The sequence below is a fragment of the Xiphophorus couchianus genome, chromosome 2, assembly GCF_001444195.1.
Source record: "Xiphophorus couchianus chromosome 2, X_couchianus-1.0, whole genome shotgun sequence".
Classification (NCBI taxonomy): Eukaryota; Metazoa; Chordata; class Actinopteri; order Cyprinodontiformes; family Poeciliidae; genus Xiphophorus; species Xiphophorus couchianus.
This window is the reverse complement of record NC_040229.1, coordinates 9044941-9071935: the sequence shown is the minus strand read 5'-3', so window position 1 is coordinate 9071935 and position 26995 is coordinate 9044941. Positions and strand designations below refer to the sequence as shown.

General features: G+C 38.2%; 1 protein-coding gene across 1 annotated transcript in view; it reads right to left on the bottom strand.

Annotated features, from left to right (window-relative positions):
• Window positions 1–1384: 1384 nt before the first annotated feature.
• Window positions 1385–26995, bottom strand: part of LOC114152487 (uncharacterized) — a 40304-nt gene continuing 14693 nt past the window's right edge. The window contains exons 4-9 of the mRNA XM_028030402.1: window positions 25171–25215; window positions 22409–22531; window positions 12113–12199; window positions 6013–6085; window positions 2208–2303; window positions 1385–1870 (exon numbers count right to left, since the gene is read on the bottom strand). Coding sequence (XP_027886203.1) covers window positions 1722–1870; window positions 2208–2303; window positions 6013–6085; window positions 12113–12199; window positions 22409–22531; window positions 25171–25215 — 573 coding nt within the window. The 3' untranslated portion in view covers window positions 1385–1721. The remainder of the gene's footprint in view (window positions 1871–2207; window positions 2304–6012; window positions 6086–12112; window positions 12200–22408; window positions 22532–25170; window positions 25216–26995) is intronic.

Sequence of the window (26995 nt, the reverse complement as noted above, 5' to 3'; positions counted from 1 at the left end):
TGTTGTTTACGCACTTCTTTATAACAGTTTGTTTTTTTATTATTATTCATGTAAACTAAACAGCCTTACTGAGTTTTTATTGAATTGTTTTACATCTGGAATAAATGTTTCTTTTTTTAATTGGGTATTCCTTTAGCAAACTTAAGAATTCAATCAAATGTTCCTAGTCTCCTGTGGACCTCTGAAGTTCTGCTGAGGTTTCTGGGTCAGCTGAAGATCCTTTAAGTGCTAATTGTCCTGAACATCCAGCAAATGATTAATTGGGTGGAAATCAGGAGCCTATGTCAACGACTTATTGTTGGTGTCCAAAGTTTCAGTTATTTCTGGTTCCACACCTGAATCAAATGATGATTCATTAGCAGGTTTCCTGTCAGTGGTCATAATTCACCATGACACCCAAATCTTTTCTATATGTTAGATGGAACAAGCCTTAATCCACTCAAATATTTTAGTGTCTTTTCTGACCACCAGCAGAAGAGACAACACAAATAAACAAAAATGCTTTATTTTTAACCAGTCGGGAAACAGATGTTAAAACTGTGAGCGGCAGATGGGTCGCAGTCTGACCTCGGTGACATCCCTGAACCTGTAGAAATCCGCCGGTTCAGCCGCGGCCGCCAGGATGCAACCAACTGGCTAAAGTCTCAGCTCGACTCTCATCCAAGCAGCTTAGAGCCGTAATTAAATCATTAAATTCTTGTCTACGCTTCACAGAGCCGAGCCAAATTGACTTTCACCAACCTCATTTTCGATTTGAACACCAAATAATGATTTTCTGCCAGTCTAATTACAAAGCTCAACATCTGATCAGGCTGGCATCCGGCCGGGAATTATCACAGGGGCCCGGCATTAGACCTCATTACCAGGCCGAGTGCAGAATTATTACATCTTGTAATTGGACGGGGACATTTATCAGCAGGGTTGGCATGCTCTGCAATAACATGCTCTGCTGAGCGGCGTTCAGAGTCCACAGAAAACAAAGATGATCTGGAAGTTTATTTGGTTTTAACCCACAGAAGACAAGAAGAAGCAAACATCGGCTGCAGAAACTCTGGGAGGCTGTTGGGTTTTCTCTGCTCTTGATTTATACAGAGTTTAACCCAGACCAGCTAAATCAGAGTCCTTTTAATTCAATTCATGATATTAGAGATTAGAGGACACTGAGCAAAATAAGGTTAACATCTCTGGGTTGTTATATGGATCTTCTCATTTATTTTGTCGTTTTTACTGGATTTTTTCTCTCTTCATTCTCAGCTCACGCTTTCTTTTGCTACCATTTCCACAAATGGCACCGATCTGTCTTATTAAAGCAGATAACAAATTTTATTCCACTGGACGATGAGCAAGTTAATGAAGACATTCATGAGTGTGAAAGACAGAGGTTGACACATGTTTTTTAACAAGTTTTTACTCAAACTTGGCATAGTCACTTGAAACATTGCATTATATTTGTCTCTAACTATTTATTTTCAAGCTGATGTACACAACAAGTTATGTAAAATTTTCTATGGAGCTTAATGAGGGTAATAACATTTAAATATTTAAAATAAGAAAGTTGAAAGAGAATGAAAATTGCAACTAAATGTAAAATTAAGATTTTAAAATAAAATTTAAAAAGTATTGTATTTAGGTACCATATCTTTCTAGTTGAGAATTCATCACTGCATGTCCAGAAACTGCACACAGTTCTCAGGTGACTTTTAACAAAACCCAGCAGGAAGTCAAACATGGAGGTCCAATGCTTCATAGGACGCTGACTGATGCACCGCCCCGAACTCCAGGTGGAGCTGTCCTTGACTGCGAGAACGAGAAAGACGCAGTGACGGTAGAGCAAAGCGCTGCGTCCGGCGACCGGGGCAAAACGTCCTACCTGCAAACATGGCCGACAGACAACATCAGAATCACACCGGCGTCACAGAGAGACAACACAACAGCAACACATCAACATCACACTATCAGAAACAACACAATATGCCAACACGACACAACAACTCTTACACAACACACCAAGCGTCATTTCAATAAAACTCCAACTAGGCCAGTGATTCCCCTCCATCCAAAAAGTAAAAAGATAAAAAATAAATCAAAATATTTCTTCAGACAAATTAACTAAAAAGTGAATTTTCACATACATTTTTGGATCAAAAGTAAATTCAAATTAACACCAAAACATAAATTTTGCTTAGCAGTTAGCATCATTCGCTCACTTGTGTGAGGATCTGCTTTGCTGAAGATGTCCTTGGAGCCGCTCCAGTACTGAACCGCTGTCTTCCCATGGTAATCTCTGATGTTCGTTTTAGCATCTGGTGAAGAGAAAAACACACCTCAAAGTGTCTGATTATGTAGATTTTTATTTACACAGTTGATTTTATTGTTTTTAGACTTTTAGATCTTTTATCCTCCATTTGTCCACTTTCCTCAGATTCTTTGGCCAGTGAACAAGGACTGGAAAGCAAACAGATGAAGCAGTAAGAGATTACATGGAGATCTGGCTGACATAAAGGAAAATAAGTTAGGACTGAATTAGGAGTTTAGCACAAAATAGCCAGTATTTATTCCTGCTTTTATAGAGGAGCTGGAAACAGCGGGATGCTCTGTTTGGATAGAGTAGTGACGTAGCGATCCTAAAGTCCATCTTCATGTCACTGCATGATGTGCAGACAGACCTGTGGGGTCATTAAAGCTGAAACCAATCAAATAATGAAGCCTGCAGCTGACCTTCATTAACAAACGGTTAGACCTGTGCCTGAGGAACCACTTAAAACTCTTCAACCTCCACAAACAGGCTCAGAGAAAAGCTCAGAGACCACACACAGACACGGTGAGTAATTACAGATAAAACGTGAAGCTGAGGAGGTCAACACCTTCCTCTGACTGAGGAGAGACGGCAGCTTCTCAGGATGAATAACACAGCAACAACATCCAGGTTCACTCCAGCAGAGCCACACCTGCTGGTCCGCTTATCTGAGGCACCAAACTTCCAGGAAACTTCAAACTGGAAATAAACACAGAGGATGTCTGTGAATAAACTGAAAAGAGTGCACCAGGTCAGTTTTAAAGGTGACCAATTATGCTTCCTGGAACAGGTTAAGACAGACCTATGGGCGATACAAAACATTTTCTTTACATTTTACGCACAAAATCATTCTTCAGTAACCAGATTTTAGTCTGCTTCTTTCATATTGAGCTGTTTTAAAGACTTTAAATGCAAATGAGTTCCACACCACCCAACTCAACGTTTACACTCGCACGTGAAAATGGCTGCAAACAGATGTGCAATTACACAACCGTACATCTTTGAAAAGCAGAAGTGGAGCCTCCAGAACAACCAACAAGAGTACAGCAACTGGTTTCTGGATGGTGAGTCAACAACAAAACACCGTCTTTTCCAGCAGATTCCAGCTCAGCTTCGTTAGGGTTGCTACGGTACCTGCTGATTTGTGACGTTACATTCGGAAGGTTTTTGAAACGACAAATTTTCCAGACACCAAAATAAAAAAACAATAATTTTAATAAAAATAATAATTTTTATTTATAAAGAACTTTTCAGGACACTCAAAGACGCTGTATAGTAATAAAGATTAAAAAACAAGTGAAAATAAGCAAACATGCTGGAACTTCCCTGGTGTTGCTAGGTAACGGGCTGCTCCACAGGCGTTGCTAGGTAACGGGGCAGTGCCTGCTGATTTGTCATTCTGAAGGATTTTGAAATGGCTCATTTTCCAGAGACAAAAAAACATGAACTTATTGACAAAAAACGGCTTGGTGAGTATTTTTTTTAAGTGCTTGAGCTGTTTTTTTAGAAGCATCAGAGACCCAAATGGAAACATTAAAAAAGTATAAAATGTGATTTTTGCATAATAGGTCTCCTTTAAGGCTAAAGCTGAGCTATAATAAATGAAAACATACCAAAGCTGGATGATGATTGAGAAAGTCAAACCTATTGACGTCATTGAGATGCTGTTGGGTGACTTGAAACTCGCTGTGAAAGCAAGAAACCCCTGAAACATCTGACAGCTGAAAGTGAAGAGTTCCTCCTAACTTTTTAGCGGTGGGTGTAATTTTCCTGAAATAAAACACAAACTGCAGGAGTGGAGAGTTTAGTTTCCCTCAGCTGGAGTTTAAAGATCCCGTTTCATGTAAAGTGTGTTTAAGCGACGCGCGTCCTTCTCTCTCTGCTGCGGAGAGCAGCTTGGATTTCGCTACAGTCGCAGCAGAAACTGTGTTTAACGCTGGTGGGAGGACGAGGGTGGGAGTTAAAGTGTCGGTAATGACGAGGGTCGGTTACCGTTGGTAACCATTAGCCGCTCCGCTCAGCCTCCAGCCTCCTCAGGTGGGACATCAACACGAGCCGCATGCGTCCTGGTTTTTCTTCACAAAACTCTCAAAGTTAAACAACAGATCCGCCTACAGCTGAGGTGGAAACACAGCGAAATGATGCAACAACCAGAGCTTTACAGTCAAGATTAAGAATCTGGTTTTCCGTCTGAATACAGTATCAGTAATTTGTGTGTCCAAAAAATATCCTTATAATCAGGTATCCTACAGACTTTGTGAACAATAGTCTAGGATTTATTGGCATTTTAAAACCTAATTTGACTTGACGATTCCATTGGCTTTGTTTTCATTATCGCAAAACACTGAATGTGTTAAAGGCAAAAATTTACATTTGGCATATTTTCATACTTCAATTTGGGTTTCTACTGCTTCTAAAGCATCCCAAATGCTTAAGAAAACCACCTGCCACTTTCTGGGAAAAAGTTCATGCTTAGTGCTCGTTGTTACTGTTGCTAATTTTAATCTTTATAACTGGACTATGAGTGTCGCTTTATAAATGAAATGCATTATTTTTATAATTTTATTTGGTGTCTGGAAAATAAGCCGCTTCAAAAACCTTCAGAATGTAACGTCACAAATCAGTAGGCACTCTAGCAAAGCCCAGCCCCGTCGCCTAGCAGCCCCAGTAGAGCTCCAGCATGTTTGGTCAGCTGGTTTTACCACACTATAATGGCTGCTGGAAAAGACAAGTGTTTTGTTGACTTGCCATCCAGAAACCACTTGCTGCATTTTTGCTGATTGTGCAGGAGGCTCTACTAATGCTTTTCAAAGATGTATGGTCGCATAATTCCGTATTTGTTAGCAGCCATTTTCACCTGTGAGTCTAAACGTTGAGCTGAGGGGGCGTGGTCAGTAGCTGCTTATTTAAATTTAAAGTGACAAGACGCCCTAAAACCTCTCAAAATAGAATCTCATTATCTAAGAATGACTTTGTAAAAAAGAAAACAACATAAGTAAGTAACACAGATTTATCCTGACCTGTTCAAGGAAGCCTAATAGAGCACCTTTAGATTGCATACAGATGGTCTCAATTATTCCTCAATTTCCTTTTGGTTCTGCTGCAGCAAAACATCTGAAACCATGACACTTCTACCTCCAGGCTTCACAGCTGGCGTTCCAGCAATGCTACATTTGGTTTGGTTGAACACATCCACTCTTCTGATGTCCAGATATATAAATTTTGGACCAATCTATCCACATAAATCCACGAGGATCCATGGGTTGTGCCGTAAATGGTCCAGGTCCGTCATGGAGGCAGCTGGAGACCGGAGCACGGAGGAATGGAGCTGGAGGAGGTTCAACTGTCAATCTGAGCTCTTTGTTGGCAGCAACGCCTTGCATCAGTGCTTTCTTCTGGCCGGTGAGTCTGTGAGGCGTAAAGATGAAGAATCCCTCGCTGACTGACGCTCGCTGTCTGAATATCAATTCGAAATGTGCATATAAAGAAAACCTGCCAGGAAAACAGACTGACAGCAGAGAAAAAAAAATATTCTCCTGACATTGCGATTGTTTCTTAAAATTTATTTGAATGTCTAGTCTGCACAGAAGCAGCACATGTGGAGTTTACAGGAGCAGAAAATATCAGTCTGCCCATCCAAAGGGCCTTTATTCAGATTAAAACTGAGTTAAACTTGTGTAAATAATACAAAATGTGTTTCTTTGGGTGTGACTCACTGTATGTGCTGATGAGGGTCTGAACAACCTCCCGATGTCCGTGAATGGAGGCGAGATGAAGAGCGGTGTAACCCTGAAAATAATGACACAAGACAAGCTGGGAACTCCCAACATCTTCTATTTACATCAAGAATAACAAAAACAAACTAAAAAAATATTTTAAAGTGAATCAAAACTGTACCGAGTAAAATAAATCACTCTTCCTTTACAGCAGGATAAAAAAAGTCTGTTTCTGATTGGTCTGTTGATTGATTTTAGGTGGGGGGGCACAAAGCTCTATATTTGCAGCAGTAATATTAATATGCAAACTAGATGCTTCCTGCACAAAAAATACATGCAGACTCTGGAAAACATTTTGTTAACCAAGCAAGGACTTTCAACCTCAGTTCATGGCCTTAAATGGTGCAGAAATGAGCAGAAAACTGCCTAAAGGAAAATGATTCTCATGTAAGTTTTATAGCAAATCATTTCCATTCAGGGACAAACACGCTGGTTAACCTTTACCTTCAGAAGTGGAAGTGAAATTAATGATATGTCTTAATTAATTAATATGTCTTAATATTCTTCTAATAAATTAGGGAGAGAAAAATGTCAACAAATACTGGAAATGATCTCATAAAGGGCTGAAGCCAACAATTGGATTAATCGATGATTGAAATAATCACCAGTACTAATTTACTATTTGAATAATTGTTAATTGGAGAGTACAGACTCAACAAAGGCCATTTGCTAAAAAAAACAACATAATTTTGAGAGGAGTAATTAAGCCAAAACTATGCAAAAATATATATACATTTTGCACTGAAGATAAAAAATATATATAAATAAATCTGCTGAAGTGGTATAATTTTAGCTTCACCTCATTCAAATTCTTTAATGAATTATCCAATTAAGCAGATTTTGTCACCCAATTATAAACTGGTTATCCCCGAAAATAAACCAACAGATCAGCTCTACACTGTATTGATGTGAAGTCAAACATAAAAGTATTTTCTTAGCAGAACTGCCGAAACACAAAATCTTACCAAGTATTTTTTCTAGTGCGAATATATTAGTACTCCTGAAATAAAACTAAACTAAATTACAAGTAACTTTTTAGCAAGAAATATGAGCTTGTTTTAAGACAATAAATTTTGAATATTAACAAATATACAAAGTATTAGTTTTACCGGCAGATTGTTTCACTTATGGGAAAATGTCTTTTATATGTGGAATAATTTGCCAGTAGAACTAGCACTTTTTTTATTACTAATATTAAGAAATTATTGACAAAACAAACTCCTATATCTTGCAGAAAAGTTACTTGTAAGTTAGTTTTGTCTTATTTTAAGTGAACTAAGATATTTACACTAGAAACTAAGCAATAAAATACTTGATAAAATATTGTTTTTGCATAACAATTGTTTGAATGTTTGTCTTACTCAAAAATTAATTATTTGTTTGTTTGCATCTGTTAATGTGTTTCTTAAACAAAAAATCTGCAGGATGTGCCAAATTTTTTTTTATCTGATTAATCGTCAGTATATTGACAGATTAATCAATAATTAAAATAATTGCTTTTCCAGCCCTATCTGCAAAGACATGCAGAATAAAGAAACTAAATAAATGGATAGCAACAAAATGATTGGCTGATTGGTTTATTTGTGCTCAGCCTTTGAGCACAAATAAACCAATCAGATACCAATCAGATTTAAAGAAAGTATGAATAAACCAATATATTTAAATAAAGTGTAAACAACTGGAAGTTATTTTACTTTGCAGGATTCAGATTTGATCACTTCCTGTTCTTTGTGTCCATTTGTTTCCTTCGCTGCTGTCAGAAACTCGTCGACTCAGAGCCGGTATCGTGTTAAACGCGAGTCGTTTGTAGTTTTTGACGGCCTGCTGCTCATCACCTGGAGCTGCTGTCAGCGTCTGAGACGAGCAGACGCTCTCCTCGCTGTCAGAAAGCCGTTTAAACCCGACTTCGGTGACAGAAGACTCAAAGCAGAGGTGGAAGTCTGCGTTCATTAGGAAGACGAGTCTGTAGATTACACGGTAAACTCTCATCACAGCCTTGGCCCTGGAGGACGTTTGATGTGGAAACACAAAGACTCCTCCTCACTGTCACACTATTCCTGCTGTCCCAGAGATCTTCAGTGCAGCGAGACAACCAGCCGACTCCGGATCAGAGGATACAGAGTCATTTTCGCCTTTTAAAACACGGATTTTGTTTTCCCGGACGAACAGCTGCTACAGAAAGCCGACTGTTAGATGTCACTTTCAAGGGTCTGGATGTCAAAGGAAGACAGGCAGCATGAAGACGTAAATATCTGACATTTTCCTCAAACGTTGAGCTGCTTTCATGTTTTCAGATGCTCTTTGAGTCTAATATCAGCTCTAAAGGCCACAGCAGCAGGGGGTTCTGGGAGCCACATCAAGGCCAGACGGCGAGCCGAAAAGGAAACATCCACCTGGAGCACAAACTGGTCTGATCTGTTCTCCATTTAACAACATTAAATCTCAGACTTTTTGCAAAAACAATCAGAAATTTGTTGGATTCTGCGGCAGATCGTCAGTAGGCTAGCTGAGAGGCTAGTCTGGCCATTGCCCTCCAGTTGATTCTCATCTCCCTTTAGTGCTCTGTCTGGGATTTCTCCCATTGAGCTGGATTTCTCCAGTTGAATTTGAATCGGTGAAAAGAAGTTGTGAATGATGGCGTTGATTTTCTGCGCTATTTTAAAATTGTAGTTTCAGTAACAGCAGCAGAGGAGGTGAACAAAGTCATTCAGTCTGTGTTGGATGAAAATCCCATATATTTTAAACGATGTGGCAGAGATATTTATTTTTATGAAGAACTTTGTAGATCAAGAGAAGGCCAACACTGATCTAAGGAAACTAAATTCCACTGCAGAAAGAACAAACAAGAACAAACTAAGAAACAAAACAAAAGGACTAATATGGCAACAATTTTTAAACAATAATGGACTCAGATGAAAAACTAAATATAGCTAACCTAAACAGTAATAATGAACCCAAGAAAGGATGAGAAAAGACACAATAAAGAGAACTAAAGCACAAATACTAGAAGATCACGAGACTTTGTTTCAGGCTTTTACTTAAAAGAAAGTTGGTGAATTTGCTGAGTAAAAATCAGCTTCAGACTTTGGCTGCACAAAATGTCAGTAGCTTCGTCTCCATTACAGGTAAAAGCCAGTAAATTAGAATATTTTGAAAAACTTGATTTATTTCAGTAATTGCATTCAAAAGGTGTAACTTGTACATTATATTTATTCATTGCACACAGACTGATGCATTCAAATGTTTATTTCATTTAATTTTGATGATTTGAAGTGGCAACAAATGAAAATCCAAAATTCCGTGTGTCACAAAATTAGAATATTACTTAAGGCTAATACAAAAAAGGGATTTTTTAGAAATGTTGGCCAACTGAAAAGTATGAAAATGAAAAATATGAGCATGTACAATACTCAATACTTGGTTGGAGCTCCTTTTGCCTCAATTACTGCATTAATGCGGCGTGGCATGGAGTCGATGAGTTTCTGGCACTGCTGAGGTGTTATGAGAGCCCAGGTTGCTCTGATAGTGGCCTTCAACTCTTCTGCGTTTTTGGGTCTGGCATTCTGCATCTTCCTTTTCACAATACCCCACAGATTTTCTATGGGGCTAAGGTCAGGGGAGTTGGCTGGCCAATTTAGAACAGAAATACCATGGTCCGTAAACCAGGCACGGGTAGATTTTGCGCTGTGTGCAGGCGCCAAGTCCTGTTGGAACCTGAAATCTCCATCTCCATAGAGCAGGTCAGCAGCAGGAAGCATGAAGTGCTCTAAAACTTGCTGGTAGACGGCTGCGTTGACCCTGGATCTCAGGAAACAGAGTGGACCGACACCAGCAGATGACATGGCACCCCAAACCATCACTGATGGTGGAAACACTAGACTTCAGGCAACGTGGATCCTGTGCCTCTCCTGTCTTCCTCCAGACTCTGGGACCTCGATTTCCAAAGGAAATGCAAAATTTGCTTTCGTCAGAAAACATGACTTTGGACCACTCAGCAGCAGTCCAGCTCTTTTTTTCCTTAGCCCAGGTGAGATGCTTTTCGCGCTGTTTCTTGGTCAACAGTGGCTTGACACGAGGTATGCGGCAGTTGAAACCCATGTCTTTCAAACGTCTCTTGGTGGTGGATCTTGAAGCACTGACTCCAGCAGCTGTCCACTCCTTGTGAATCTCCCCCACATTTTTGAATGGGTTTTTTTTCACAATCTTGACTAGGGCGCGGTGATCCCTATCGCTTGTACACTTTTTCTGACCGCAGTTTTTCCTTCCCTTTGCCTCTCTATTAATGTGTTTGGACACAGAGCTCTGAGAACAGCCAGCCTCTTCAGCAATAACCTTTTGTGTCTTTCCCTCCTTGTGCAATGTGTCGATGGTCGCCTTTTGGACAGCTGTCAAATCTGAAGTCTTCCCCATGTTTGTGTAGGCTTCAGAACTGGACTGAGAGACCATTTAAAGCCCTTTGCAGGTGTTTTGAGTTAATCAGCTGATTAGTTTGTGGCACCAGGTGTCTTCAAAATTTAACGCTTACACAATATTCTAATTTTGTGACACACGGAATTTTGGATTTTCATTTGTTGCCACTTCAAATCATCAAAATTAAATGAAATAAACATTTGAATGCATTAGTCTGTGTGCAATGAATAAATATAATGTACAAGTTACACCTTTTGAATGCAATTACTGAAATAAATCAAGTTTTTCAAAATATTCTAATTTACTGGCTTTTACCTGTATAAATGTGCCCAAAAAATGTACCAAAATCCCCACAATTTTGCAAATGTGATGCTTCCATTAAATAAGAAATGCACGTGAATAAGTTTGTTCAGGCGATAAATCATTAAAAAACATGATGATGGTGCGCCATCATCATCTGACCACTTCCTATCGTCCTCTTCGTAGTTTCCACCAGTAGCAACATCCGTTTGTTGATCACATGACTCATGCGATGCAAAAAGTGTTTCCATTGCAATTTTGTAAAATACAGTAATTTTGATTACACCTACAAAACCACATTATCCTTATTGAAAAATGAGTTGAAACTGAAGTGTTTCCATTGAGCAAATTTATTTCTATAATTCCAGCTTTCGCTGTTATACAATCAATGGAAACGCAGCTACTGATTTGCATTCCAAATACCCACATGTCTATTAATTGTGTTAAATCCAAATGAACTGTCTCTACCTACTGACAGCTAAAACACAAATTTAGTTTTTATAAATGTAAGGAGACACTGGAAGATGACTCACCCCCTTCAGCGAGGAGTGGAGAGAAACAGAGAATCAGAAAACATCAGGAAATGTTTTGGCTCTGATCATTTAAAATATGTTTCATTTTCAACATGGATCTGAGATTTAAGAAATGAAAAAATCAGAAACTCACATGCTGTCAGATCAGAGGAGAGAAAGAGAAGACAATTGAAATAAGAAATATCAAACTTTAATTTCTATCCATCCATTAATCCATCCATCTGTTTATCCATCCATCCATCCATCCATCCATCCATCCATCATCAATTGTTAATTCTTCCCATTAATGAATCATAGGAAATCTCAAAGCTTTTCTTTATTATTTTAAACTAAATCCGTTAGTTTTTCTGGATTTGTTCTCTTTTCTCCCCACATTCAAGCGACTCTTCGGACGAATACATACCAGGAAAATCCATCCTGTTCAAACCCTCCAGTGAATCCCAAACGTTTTTCTCGTCTTCTTGCTGTTTTCTGGATTATTGATTTTTTATTTGTCTGTGACTCCAACAGAGGCTATTTCGATCAGAGCCATTACAGCCTTAACGATCAGAGACAGAAAGTTAATTATGTAGTTATGGAGCCAATAAGTGACTTGTCTGCTATGGTTTAATCCGCCGAGAGAAAACATTATCTCCTACAGGCACAACTTCATCAGCAGAGGAAGAGGAGCGGAGGAGGAAGAGGAGTGAGATCCAGCAGATCCTGTATTAAATCCTTCAGGATTTAATTTATTCATCCATCGACCCCCATCCGTCCATCCATCCATCCCTCCATCCCACCTGCTCACACATCCTCACCGATCGGACGTTGATATCGGCTCCAGAGTGAACCATCATGTCCACGGCCTCCTGACGGCCTTGCTTTGCTGCCCAGTGGAGTGCCGTCTGAAACACAACCACACACACCTGAACGACAGCTAAAGCACACACCTGTAACACAATCACACACACCTGAAACACAACCAAACACACCTGAACGACAGTTAAAACACACACCTGTAACACAACCAAACACACCTGAACGACAGTTAAAACACACACCTGAAACACAACCAAACACACCTGAACGACAGTTAAAACACACACCTGAAACACAACCAAACACACCTGAACGACAGTTAAAACACACACCTGTAACACAACCAAACACACCTGAACGACAGTTAAAACACACACCTGAAACACAACCAAACACACCTGAACGACAGTTAAAACACACACCTGAAACACAACCAAACACACCTGAACAACAGTTAAAACACACACCTGAAACACAACCAAACACACCTGAACAACAGTTAAAACACACACCTGAAACACAACCAAACACACCTGAACGACAGTTAAAACACACACCTGTAACACAATCACACACACCTGAAACACAACCAAACACACCTGAACGATAGTTAAAACACACACCTGTAACACAACCAAACACACCTGAACGACAGTTAAAACACACACCTGTAACACAACCACACACACCTGAACGACAGTTAAAACACACACCTGTAACACAACCACACACACCTGAATGACAGCTAAAACACACACCTGTAACACTATATATCTGATAGACATACAGAGAGTAAAATGGCAGCATAATTGGTGTCGCTGTTTTTAAGTTAAACTGAGCAGAAACACAAATTAAGAAGCTGCTAAAGGCCTCCAGGGCAGCAGGGGGCGCCCAGCAGCAGAAGTTGGGTCAACAGATTCACAATCAAGAAGCCAGTGTCACCTAAAAAACTAAAAGGAATCCTGTTTGACAAGTTTAATCCTCTGTTTTACCACAATTTGAATTATCTAGACAGTCCCTCCAGTTTTTTGCGATTCCACAATTGTTGAAATTTACATTTGAAATTCGCGCAAAAATCATCAGATTCCAGCATTATTTTCAAAGAAAGTCACATTTACCATCATATATAAGTGCAAATTCTCCATGAGAGAGGGGTAAAATTATTTTGTACCCCATACAAAATGTTTTATTCAAAAACAAACTTGAAGCATTCAGGTAGATCTAGGTGCTCCAGTTCTGACCTCCATAATGTAATTTTAGAAGAGCCTTACAAATATTTCTAAAGTAGCACCACAAAATCAGTGATTTTGATTGAAAAGAAAGAAAGAAAAAAATCTGGAGGGACTGCCTATAAGATTCATGTGCATAAACAATTATTTTTACCAACCAGTGAATGTTGGCTCTTGAAAGGCACATCAAGGTAAAAATGGAGGTCAGAACTGGAGCAGAAATCATAACACCTATGTGAACGCTGCAATACGTTTAATTTTTGTCACTATAAACACCGTGGTAAATTACACGCAGACTGGTCTCACCACAGAGAGCTTTTTAATCACTGAGCTAGATGCCGGATGGTTAGGTCTCCGAGCTACAACTCTCCTGAACTCTTCACTGATAAAATCTTTACTTTATTTAACCAAATTCAAGCTGTACACTTCGTGATTGCTATTAGCTTCACTTTCATCTGTTCAGCTGATTTCTCTCTTTTTCTTAACGTTATCAAATAATTTTGTCAAGAAGGTAAATATAATTAAAGTGAGCTATGATGTTAAACAGAATTGAATGAAGAGTAAAAAATTATAATATATGCCCTTCAAAATAAAACAACTACAGACGCAGCTTTGAGAACGATAGACCGCAGATGTGTAGCTTCTTATGATAGTTAAAGCAATTAAGTCAATCAAATAAAATGGTTTTAATTCCGCTAAATGATTTTTAAATCAATAAACCAGTAAATAAACTGCCTGAAAGATGTAGATTAGTTTGTATTCCTCAGATCTTCATGGGAACATTCGTCTCTGCGCTGCAGGAATGTTGCCTTTTTCTCCCCGCTGCATTCAGCTTTGAACCGATCTTCTCCGTTAAGACGTTTTCCAGCTTCAGCCTTTGTGTCAGACAGACAGAGAAACGCGGCTCGTTCAATAAAGTCCCGCTTTGAAGTGAATTCATGGTTAATTAGTTTAAACAGCTTTGGCTGCGACAGACAAACTGCTTTGCAGTAATGTGAGCTTTAATTCAGCCCAGTGGGATTTAATTCTCGACTAAAGAGCCACATTCAAGGACAGTTATCCCATCACCATTGTGCTGAATGGAAATGTGTTGCTAATCGTGTTTGTTAATGTCCCCTAATCAATCTGTGTGAGCACGACTGTGAAGGACACAAAGAAATCACCTACATCTGAAACACATTTAGAAAGAAGGAAACCATTTTTAGAAACTGTGAGACGAGCGGAAAGGAGCAGAAAATGATTTTAAAAATAGTCGATCCGAAATCTTTCCTTGTGTCAGCAGAAGCACTGAAAGATGTACTGTGCATTTCAAGCTAAGGGAAACTTCCAGAGGAATAACTGAAACTGTCAGACGGCTGCAATAAACGGAGAAATTAAATTAATTTAATGTCCCGTAGGTAGGCGAAAGAACAACAAAAACATTTGAAACAATTTTTATATAACAGAAAAGTTTCTGATCACTAATCAATCTGTCAACTAATTTTCCCTTCATCAGCACTGATTAGTTAATAAACCTGAAAACTGCTGCGTGTTTTGGTAAACATCAACAGAGAGCATTCAGTTTCCTTTTAATTTCCTAAAAATCCAAATACATTTTATTAAAACACACTGCAAAGCAGAAATAAGGATGTTATTAATTAGTGTTTTTTGGATTCTGGTCTACTTTTACCAAATGAACTGCACAGTTTTGTTATCCTAAATATACTTACATTTAGTTACAAAATAAAATAAAGCTGACACAAATGAGAAACCACAAACTCCTTTATGATCTCAAATAAAACTGTACTTTCAATTAAAATGCGATCTAAGTTATTGTTTTCTGCTCAGTACATCCAGAAGGTACAAATCTCAAGATAAACAGAATTTTTTTGTTAAGATATCAGGATCAAACTTGTTGATAGTTTTTAATGATGTTCTATTAAATCTAAATCCCAACAATTTCTACACACTAAATCCACAACAAGACGCAAAATAACAGGAGAAAAAAACAAATTCAGAATCTTAAACTTACAAACTGGGTGAATCCAAAGGAACGTAGAAAAGAAACAAACAGTTTAACTATGAATTTGTTCTTGACAGAAGTTTAATCAAACCAAACTTTTCTGTTGGCAAGTTTCTTTGGCAAACTAATTGTTTAGCTAGCAAGCTAAATTTTAATTAGCACACTAAATATTAATCTCCAAACTAAATGTTTAGTTAGCAAGCTAAATATTTAGTTTGAAGTTGAATATTTAGTTAGCAACCTAAGTTGAATATTTAGTTAGCAACCTAAATGTTTAGTTTATAAACTAAACTAAACATTTATAAACTAAACATTTGGCTCCATAGTAAATATTTAGCTTATAAACTAAACTTTTAGTTAACAAGCTAAATATTTAGTTTCAAGCTAAATATTCAGCACTAAATATTCAGTGCTGAATATTTAGCGCTGAATATTGTGCTAATATTGAGTGCAAAATATGAACAAGCTTGTTCACTATTTAGCTTTAGTGAACGAGCTAAATATTTAGCTCCAAACTACAGTAAATATTTAGTTCTGAGTTATCTAAATATTTAGTTAGTTCTATCTAAATAGAGCTAACTAAATATTTAGTGGAGCTAAATAAATATTTAGTTAGGAGCTAAATATGTGTCTCCAAACTAAGCATTTAGCTCTGAGCTAGCTAAATATTTAATTTGTAGCCTAAATATTTAATCCTTACCCATCCAGTGTTTTCAGAATAAACCACATAAGGTTTATTTTCTGTCACCTCTGGAAAATCCAAAAACCCTTTATTCCTAATTTAATTACAATCTCTGACAGTTTGTTACTTTCTTCCTTTCATGCTGCTGCAGCGAATCAAACAATCCAAACACTATAGTCTGCTGATATTTTTAGCCATTTATTTCCTACGTGCTGATCTTCGGCTAAAACGGGTGCAGCCTGCGGTTGCCTGCAGGAAGGTCAATTGAGGTTTGTTTTGTCCTGTGATGGCGGTCCGACGCAGAGCGACTGCTGAGGCTGGACAGGCCAGGCGAGGCAGCGGGTGGAGATTTCATTAGCAGGTGCTAACCGAACCCGGCATCACACGTTGGGCTAGTCTGTGTCTCCACCTGAGACCCAAACACAAAACCCTCAACGCACCTAAATTACAACCTCACAGGTTATCTTCCCTTAAAGTGGGCATTTCTGTTTGCTGTAATTATTACCGATGGTGACACGTTAGGCTGATAAATCTCCTGATTCAGCATGTTTTCCTTCCAAACAATTCTGGATCAGTTCTACGGGTTTTATGGTTTTTAAACACAGCAGTCACAGCAAAAACACAAAATTTCATCAAGTATTATTGGTTTAGTTTCTGGTGCATTTAAAGTAAGAAAAAAACTAACTTATAAGTAACTTTCAGCAAGAAATAGGAGCTTGTTTTAGGTAAATAATTCCTTAATAGTGATGAAAAAGTATCATTTCATTTGGAAGATTATTTCACTACAATGTCAATACACCATTTTATTTACTGTATCTTTGCCTTCCTAAAACAATAGCCTAAGTCATATTTTGCCGGAAGCCATTCTAAGTAAAACATCTGCTTATAAAATTTGAACTTTTTCATCAATATTAAGAAATTATTGACTAAAATATGCCCCCAAATCTTGCTGAAAAGTTACATTGGAAAAACACAAATTATTTTTAGTTTGGTTCCTAGTGGTAATATCTTAGTACACTTGTAATAAGACAAAATTATCTTACAAGTAACTTTTCAGCAAGAATTAAGAGCTTCTTTTGTCACTATTTGTTTTAATATTAATTTTAAAAAGTACTAGTTCTACTGGCAGATTATTTCATTTTTAACAAGACATTTTCCTGTTACACGTGAAACAATCTGCCAGTGGAAGTAGTACTTTGTATATTTTTCAATATTCAAATAATAATAATAAAAAAGTTTTCAGAAAGATATAAGAGCTTCTTTTAGTCAAGAAATCCTTAATATTGATGAAAAAGTTCACAGTTCAACTGTCAGATTATCTAACTTTTCTGGTTATAAATGAAACAATTCCTTATCAATATTAAGGAATTATTGACTAAAACAATCTCCTATATCTTGCTGAAAACTAATAAGTGTACTAAGGTATTACCACTAGAAACTAGACTAAAAAAATGAAGATACTTTGTAAGATTCTGTGTTTTTGTAGTGTATTACCTGGATTTTTTAACAGTAATTTACGTCAGATCCATCAGTCAGTTGCAGCTTTTGCATAAAAGCTAAAGACGCTCCGTGTCAAACGTTCACATGTTTGTGAAAGATGACAGACACCCGTCAGGCTCAGCAGGAAGTCCGGCCCGCCATCAGACTCTCTGAGGAGGGAGGACTGCCGGCGGTGACCCGGCTCAAGCTGCCAACTGCCTGCCTGCAGCAGCATCTGTTGGATCCAGAGTGACGGGCAGGATGAGGCGCAGCAGGAAGGAGACCATTGAAAAGGAGAAAATTTCACTCCCTCTGTCTTGATCCAGCCAGGCGTGAAAAGGAGCCTAATGCTCTCAAGTGGTACGAGGATTACGCCACCGATGCTGTAATTTCTGCTCCAGAGCATCGAAATGCTCCTCCGAGTTTCATCTTAATTAGGGCTCGGCAATACGATTTAAGAATAAAATCTCAGATTTTGAAGGAGCAGTATTATGTAAAATTGGCTTTATTGAGCTTTAGATCATGTTATCATGTTATTCCCTCATCAAAATAATGCCTGGAGTGTTCCTTTAATTCATTCATTCATGTTTGAGAAACCCTTTCATTTCCATGACAACCAAAATGCCTGGGGGGGCCTAGCCCCGCCTTTGAGGACAAAGCTCCACCTCACAGCTCACCTTCCTACACTGAAAAAAAAGAGAATGGAGCTCCAACTTAAAAAAAAAGATAATTTGTTACATGTTATTGAATTAAGACTTATTACGCTTAATATATTTACATGTATAAACTTAATTTGATAACTAGTAACAAATCAACTCAATATTTTAAAGTTTTGTCTTGTTTCATTGTAAGCGTCTGCCTCACAGAGCCCCTTCCCCACTGATTCCCCCAGTCAGGTCCTTCAGACTAGCCACCGGTAATTAGCAAACACCTGGTGGTACTGAGCATCTGCTGAGCCACTTCTCAGTCCAACGCTCAAAAGTGGCTCCCTCTAAAATTAAACCAAAAAAGCTAACTTCGCTCCGCCTACAAACCTCAATCTTGGTTGGTTGAAGTAACATGGTTTTAATACATATGTGAATGCCAAATGAACCAGACACTGTTCCAAAAGCAAAAGCAGGGCATTGTGGGTAAATACAACCAAAACAAACGCGAGAGTTTAGCGCTAGCAGGAGAAATGACTTGTCAAAAAAGAAATCCTACAATCGCTAAAATCTGAAGCTACTCCGTTTTTGTTTCTATTTCGTGAAGAAGGAAGTTGTGCTCAGTGTCTTGGAGGTTTTTGTGTTCTTTCCTTCAGTGGTTCTTGATGCAGCGCCTCCACAGGCAAGGAGGGGAACATGTCTTTCTATCAGTTTGGATTGTTTGACACGGTGCATTATGAACAGCAGCTGAAAATGTAACAAGTGCTGAAATCTTTCTCCACCAATTAAACCAAGTCTATCAGGTGTGAAAACACCCTTAAGGTGAGGTTATGTGCAGATGTTTGAGCAGTCAATGTTTTGCCCGCAGCACAAAAGAAATCTAAGTTCAGTCATTTCCAGCAGACGGATTCTCTTAAAGCAGCCAGTAAAAATCAACTCACCCCCTTCATGAATATCCAGGTTCCCATCCCATGAGGTCAACAGAGAAAGTCAGAAACAAGAAATTTAGTCTCATCTGTTCAGATTCAGGAATCTGTTTAGATTTAGAAACTTGTTCCAAATTAGAAATCTGGTAAGAGTTGGAAAACTGTTAAATGTCAAACTGTGAAAGACAGTCAGAAAGCCTGGAGAACTACTGATCCAGATCACTTTGAATAGAGTCAGGAATCAGGAATGAGTTCAGAATCATAGAAACTGTTCAACTTCAAAACTGGAAATCCAAAATCAGAAATCTGCTCAAGATCTGAAAAATGCTGATGCAACAAATTGGGTGGAAAAAAAGGTACAAGCAGAGTATCCAAAAATTATACTTCAGCATGTTTTTACTCAAGTAAAAGTAAGTAAAAAAGTAAAAAGTAGCCGTCCAAGAAATTACCCAAGTAAGAGTGAAAAAGTATTTGGTAAAAAGTCTACTGAAATACAGAGTGACTGATTGAATTATCAATCATTTAATAATTAACAAAAATATAAAGTTAAGAGGAAATTTTGGCATTTTCAGGTCTAAAATGACAATAATTCATATAGTTAACAAAAAATAAAATCAGGCAAAAGAAACATTTTCCAAATCTGTTTTTTTTTTCAAATATAAAACTTACTAAACTTTAACAAAAACTGTAGGTGTGGATTTTTGGTTAAAACATGTTTGCTTTTCATTCAGTGGGTAGAAAATCCAGAACTTTTACTCAAGTAGGAGTAGAGATCCTTCATAACAAAATTATTGAAGTAAACGCAAAAAAGGGCAGAGTAGTAAAAATACTCCTAAAAGTACATTTTTTAAAAAAAAGTTACTCACGTAAATGTAACTAGTTACTAGACAACCTGAGAAGAAAGTAAAACTCTGAAAAGCTTCTGGAAATCCTGGACAACTGTTCAGTAAGACTTTAAACTTAGAGAACAGTCTGGATCCCAGGAGGAAGAAAAGATGAGCTGGATACGAACCGGTTTTGTTAACCACCTAAACGCTGAACAGCGTGGTTTGAATAAAAACGTAAAAAGTTAAAAATTTTTTCCTGGTTCTGTTTTTATTTAAGCTCTCTGGTGATGGAATAGCATCCTGACCTCCTGATGAGATTCCTCTTTATCTCCTCCTCATCCTCACCTGCTGTCTGACTCTCAGCAGCGCCTTATCCACACTAATAGGATCGTCATTCTGCAGCGCCACATTCTCCTCCATTCACTCCAATAAGCAGATTACCGACGTGTTTACGGCTCTTTGAACATTTCATTTCCTTTAAGCCAATTATTCTCTCAAAGCGCTCAGCTTTCCAGTTTCACTGCCTGGTTGCACGGTAACAGGAAGCTGACCCACTATAAGGGATGTTTCACATGTTTACTGCAGTCAGTTGTTGAATTTCTACTTAAAGCTGCAGTATGCTACTCTTATTAAAAATATGCTTTTTACATATTTGTTGAAGCTGTCACTATATCGCAACAGTAGAAAAACCAGGAGGTGGATCTTAGCGCTGTCAATCATACCTGTGTGTAGGCCTGTTGCAATAAGCAACTAATCGTTAGATAAATTAAAACAAACTTAATTTCAACAAACAAACTAATTTCCATTTAAATTTATTGTTTTTCTCTTTTTCTACCAAAAACTGGACGGCAAAAGTCTTCAGTCTGTCACTTTGGTTTCAACTAACCCTTTTTTTAAAGGACAATTTTGTTTACAGAGACTTTATTATTAGTTTTATTTGTTGTTTCTGTTGTTTTGTTTATTTATTTACAATATTTAAAATGTCTTCCAGTTCCAATGTTAAATGTTCACTACAATTTAAGTTCACTGATCTGTGAGAATGTGTTCTTGCATTATTATGCCACTAACTACTATATTACTTTAAAATATTATTGTGTATCACAATTACTTATGGGACAATTTTTCCCCAATAAATTTTGTTATTGTGACAGGCCTACCAGTGTGCACGCCGCTCCCTCACTCTTTGCTACGCTACAGCTTTTCCCTGTCAACGGATCCTGTTGTGAATGCTAAGGCTAGTTAGTATAGGCACTGATAACAGGGGCTAAAAGGTTTTCCTGTAATGGTAAGTTCTTTCTCCACCATTAGTACATTTAGCAGCGCATAAACAAGCATGATTGACAGCGCTAAAGCCCTCCTTCCTGGCTGTTTTTGGTCAGGAACAACGCATTTCTTCAGATTGCTATAATAGCTCAGGGAGGAAGTAGATGAGATTTATCTTTTCAGATTATCTGTCTCATGACATAGTGATAGTTTTAGCAAATATGTAAAAAAAAACAACAAAAAAGTTACATACTTCAGCTTTAAAACACCAGCTGTCATTATTTTAAAACAAACTGATTTTAGGGTTTATGTTTTACTCACAGTGACGAAGTCCTTATGGGAGCAGAGAGGAAACAAACACAATATGGGTTAAATTGGGGATGGAAAAAGACTTTTTCCACATTAAATACATTTTCGAAGATGAGCAGGGCTGTCCAAACGTTTTGTCACATGGGCCAAACTTCCATCCATCCATCCATTTTCTGTTCACCCTTGTCCCTAATGGGGTCGGGAGGGTTGCTGGTGCCTATCTCCAGCTACGTTCCGGGCGGGAGGCGGGGTTCACCCTGGACAGGTCGCCAGTCTGTCGCAGGGCAACACAAAGACATACAGGACAAACAACCATGCACACACACTCACACCTAGGGAGAATTTAGATAGACCAATTAACCTAACAGTCATGTTTTTGGACTGCGGGAGGAAGCCGGAGTACCCGGAGTGAACCCACGCATGCACAGGGAGAACATGCAAACTCCATGCAGAAAGACCCCGGGCCGAGAATCGAACCCAGGACCTTCTTGCTGCAAGGCAACAGTGCTACCCACTGTGCCACTGAGCAGCCCTGGGCCAAACTTGTTGAGTGAAAAGAAAAAATCAAGCAAATGATGTCAGATCTGGGTTTTTGTTGTACAAAATGGATGTTAGTCATTATAGATCCAAAACTTTAGATGGATTTTGAAGAAAGTTACTGTATTTAGTCAAAAGACAGGCATCTAGATTTTAAATTATTTTAAGTTCGATTGAACACATATTTTCAGTTATAAGAACTAGATTTGGCCAGAGGAATGTAGAGAACCTAAAAATTGTACTTCAGTAAGAGTAGCACTACTTCAACATATTTTTACTCAAGTAAAAGTAAAACGTAGCACTCCAATAAATTACACAAGTAAAAAAGTGTTTGGTAAAAATGTTACTCAATTACTGAGTAGTTTCTCCTGGTTCATGTTCAGTTTCAGAAGCTGACCTTCTTCAACACGAGGCCGGGGTCCTGAGCGAGCAGCAGGCGCTGAGCGGCCATGTTTCCCACAGCTGAACTCCTCAGCCAGTCCTTCTCCAGCGGATCCAGCTGAACCCTGTGGAACAGAGACTGGGAGAGAAGATGTTCTTCAGCTCAACAGGAGGATGAATCCCGGAGATGTTGAGGCAGTTCAGAGAGCAGATTTAAAAAGGGGACGTATAATGGAAAATTCACATTTTGCAAGTTTTTATACTTCCATTTGGGGCTTCTACTGCTTCTAAAAACAGATCAAACACCTAGAAAAACAACCCAGCCATTTTTAGGCAACCACTTCATGTTTTTTGGTGCGTCGTTTCAAGTACCTTTAGAACGTAAAGTCACACATCAGAAGGAACTGCCCCTGACCTAGTGACCCCTGCCAAGCTCAACCCGATACCTAGCAACCCCAGCAGAATTCGGCCAGTCACTTAGCAACCCCAGCAGAGTTCTGCCCGTCACCTAGCAACCCAAGCAGATTTCCAGCACTTCTACTGAGCTGGTTTTGACTTACCACTTGGAAATCACTTCTCTACTTCTGCTTTTCAAAGATGTACTGCTGCATAATTGCGCATCTCTTTGCAGCCATTTTCACACGCCAGTGTAAACATTGAGTTGGGGGGCGTGGCCAGCAGCAGGTGATTTTGATTTAAAGTGACAAGACACCCTAAAACAGTTCAAAATAGTCAGAACAGACAGACTAAAATCTCATTATCTAAAAATAATTTTTTGCAGAAATGTAATGGACATGTTTTGTGTCGCCCATAAACCTATCCAAACCTGTTCAAGGAAGCATAATAGGTCACCTTTAACTTAACAGTTTAGTCTGTTTTGGTAGAAATTTTTACAGCAACATAGATTTTTTTTCTCAAAAATGTGATATGTTTTTGCATTGCTAGCTTTTTTACATCCCGCAACAGTTGCTCCCATTTTCTCAGTGGGAAATCTGACTTCCGAGGGCGTTCCAGTTGGTTTTCTGAATGGGAAGTCAGAATTTCCCAGTTCTCAGTAAAACTGGAACGCAGCATTAGCATTAGCATGCTCCACTAGTGTGACGTAATTTCCTCAATGATGAAGGAAACTTACAAGCATCGTCTGGGGGAGCCTTCGTTCTTCTGATGTGATTCATTTACAACTTTCAAAGGCAGCAAGTCGTGAATTAAGACACGTTTGTGTTTTTGCAGCAGTGTCTTTAGCAGATTTGTTTCTCTGCAAAGGACAATGTAGAAAAGACAAACTCGCCCTGGTTGCCCTTTAGCCCCAGGGGGGCCTCGGTCCGAGGAAGGGTCACGATGTCATTAGTGGTGTTTAATCAGCGGCCTGTGGGGCCGGCGGCACTGTTTACCTGATACCTCCGTGTTAATTAGAGCGGCTGAGCAGCTCAGAGGGAGGCCGTCCTTCAGCCCGACAGCGCAGCGCGGCTCCAGGCCAAACGCTCGCTGCTGGCACACTTTTACAAAAACACTGAAACTAATTTTACAAAGCTAAATAACATCAGAATATATTTGTGAAGGTAAGGATCTCTCTTTGGTTTCAGGTATTTCTAGTGCAAATATCTTAGTACAGTTGAAATAAAACAAAACTAACTTACAAGTACCTTTTCAGTAAAATATCGAGGCTTGTCTTAAGTAAAAGCCTTGTTTCATTGGCAGATTATTTAGCTATTTAGCTCTGCCAGTGGAACTAATACTTTTTCATCAGTATTAATGAATTATTGACTTAAAGAGCTCCTATTCTTGCTGGAAGTAAGGTAGTATACTTGAAATAAGACAAAACTAGGGAATATTGCAGTATAAGCTATGAAAATACTTGGTAATACTTTGTGTTTTTGCAGTGAGGTAACAGAAGCAGTCGGCTCTCTGACTGAACAGCAGCAGGTTCCAGAGCCGACCTCCGCTCATTTCCAGTTACCCTGCTGGTTCCAGTCTGACAGCAGTGGGAGGCTGTCGCAGCCAATGAACAGCCGGCCTGCGTCCCAGACGCCGGTGATTACGGGGTATCGTCATGGGAACGGTTTGGGGGCAGCTTGTTTGGAAGCCGGCGGCTAAACGATGCTCAGCAAACATTTACACTGCAGGGTTCACCCCTACACACCCCCACACACACAAACACATTACATCTTTCTATCTTTACAAGGACTCTGCATTGTTTCAATTCATTCATTCATTTCAATAACCTTTACTATTCTCTGTACCTAACAATTAACATTAACATGCCTCACCATAAACCTAAACTCACTTTATGTCTTAGTTCTAAACCTAACCAAGGGCTCTCCAAAGTGAGGTGCAGGGGCCATTTGTGGCCCTTGAATTAATTTTGTTTGGCCCCAAACCACAGTTAGAATGGTACTAATTGGTAATAACATTTTCTGTAAATTTTTTAGGATGAGCTTTTATGTGGCTAGTTTACATCTTTTTAAATGGAAAATGTTAATAACACCAAGAATTTTTCTTTAGATAGCTTTCTCTGTTTTTGGATTTTACCTTGATTTCATAATTAATTGTGGCACAAACATATTTTCACTCAAAAACAGACTTTCAAATATGCTAAGATATTTACATCTTAGTATACAAATAAGGAGATAAAGTATTATCTTAGTAACACAGAAAACCGATTGATTATGTGCGGTTTTTGTCTTCAGGAGATTGTTGAACATACCAGAAAAGACTGTAAATAGATAATTTAAATGATTACAAACACACACAAACACACACTGTTTCTCTTAAACTCACCATGACAGACGAAGCAGTGACACTCCTCGTATCGTCCTCTTCACTCTGCAAAACATCAACCCCACCAAAACATTTAATCTGATTCATGGCTTTCTTTAAAAACACGTTGACATTTTACACATTGACAGTTTGTTTTTAAACTGGTTTTGAACTGGTTTTTGACATTTTACTGTCAATAAATACATTAAACCAGAGCCGACTCTACGTTACACGGCCTATGATTGATCAACACAGCTCAGTTAATATCGGCTTTATTTCATCCATAAATGAAATAAATGTGCATTATACATCTGAGATTATTATAATAATTATAATAATTATTATGGGAAAGATTACAACATAATACAAAACAGATGGCTGTTGATGATGTACAACACTTGGAATAACAAACTCATGTAAAAATAAGTTTTTAAATGAGGATAAAAATGTCAAACAAGGTTCATTTTTCCTTCAAGTGATACTGATCTCCTAATCGTACATCTATAAACCAAATTTTTGTGATTACTAGTGTGCTTGGGGGCCCCCTGCTGGTGCGGAGGCCTTTGAGCTGACAACAATGCAGAATACCAGGATGAAATTTAAATGTTCAAACTGTTTTTCAATGTTATGCATTTTTCTTAAAAATCTTTTCCTGATTTTCTCCAGAGCAGTAGCAAAACATTGATGACAAAATAAAACCAACAGAAATTGAATAAGTTCCTCTGCTTTTCAAATTTAGATGTTTTTCCCTAAAATTTCTCATCATTCAATAAAATATTTTGGTACAAAAACATTAACAAATATAAGTATATATTCTTGTACAATGATTTTGTTTCGGTTATCACAAATTATCTTTTAAAAACATCTTTTTAAAATTTTGACTGCTTTCATGAGTTCTTTAACTGATTTTGGGCTGTGATATGGTATTTTGTTTTTATTTCACTGGTTTAAATTTTGGGACTTTTTTTGTGAGGTTTCAACTCTGATTGCTTTGGGGTGAAAGTTATTGATGTTTAGTACTGCTGTACATATTTGTACACATTCTGGACAAATCTTTCATTACATTCTTGTATTGTTTTTTGTACAGGTTTAAAATTTTGAGTGGGAACTGGTTTTGGAGCAGCTTATGGTTTGGTTTGACATGGTTTGTTGTTGTGTTTGTTTTATAGAGTTTACTACCAATTTGTAATATTGGGAGTAAACTTTTGGACATAACTCAAACTGTTTTGAACCCAAATTTGTCTTCCTACTGTTTTGGAAAATGTGGGTAATTTTGTTCAGATTTTATATTCCTGTTTGAGGCAAATTCTAAAAGTCGGTGATGAAGATTTATGGATGTTTGGTACTGGTTTGTAACATGGGTGTTGGTCTTCTTGGTTTTCATTTTGAACCAGGATTAGTTTTGGACCGGTTTTAATTTTTGGTTTGTCATTTTGAGTCCACCATGGCAACAGTTTTTGTTAACATCTGGATTTAGACTAGTTTCCAGTCTAGATTAGAATTGGTTTCAGTTATAAATTTAATTAAAACATTTAGGAAGTGTTTGTCTAGTTCTAGGTGATTTTGTTCAGTTTTATTGGTTTAATTGCTCTTTTGTTATTTTCAATTGTTGATTTGATCCAGAATAATGACTCGTACTCGCTGTTCGTCTCATTGCTTGGGTTGGTTTTAAGATATGAGCTGAAGCCTCTTATGTTTGGTGTTGATGATGTGAAACATGAATATCTGGAACAGAATCCCTAAGAGGATTGTTGGGGGAAACAATCGCCTCTTTCCTGCAGCGTCCCGGTGATATGATGGACGTTAACTGTGTTGGTGTGTTGCTGAGGAGGGAGTCCCAGGAGAC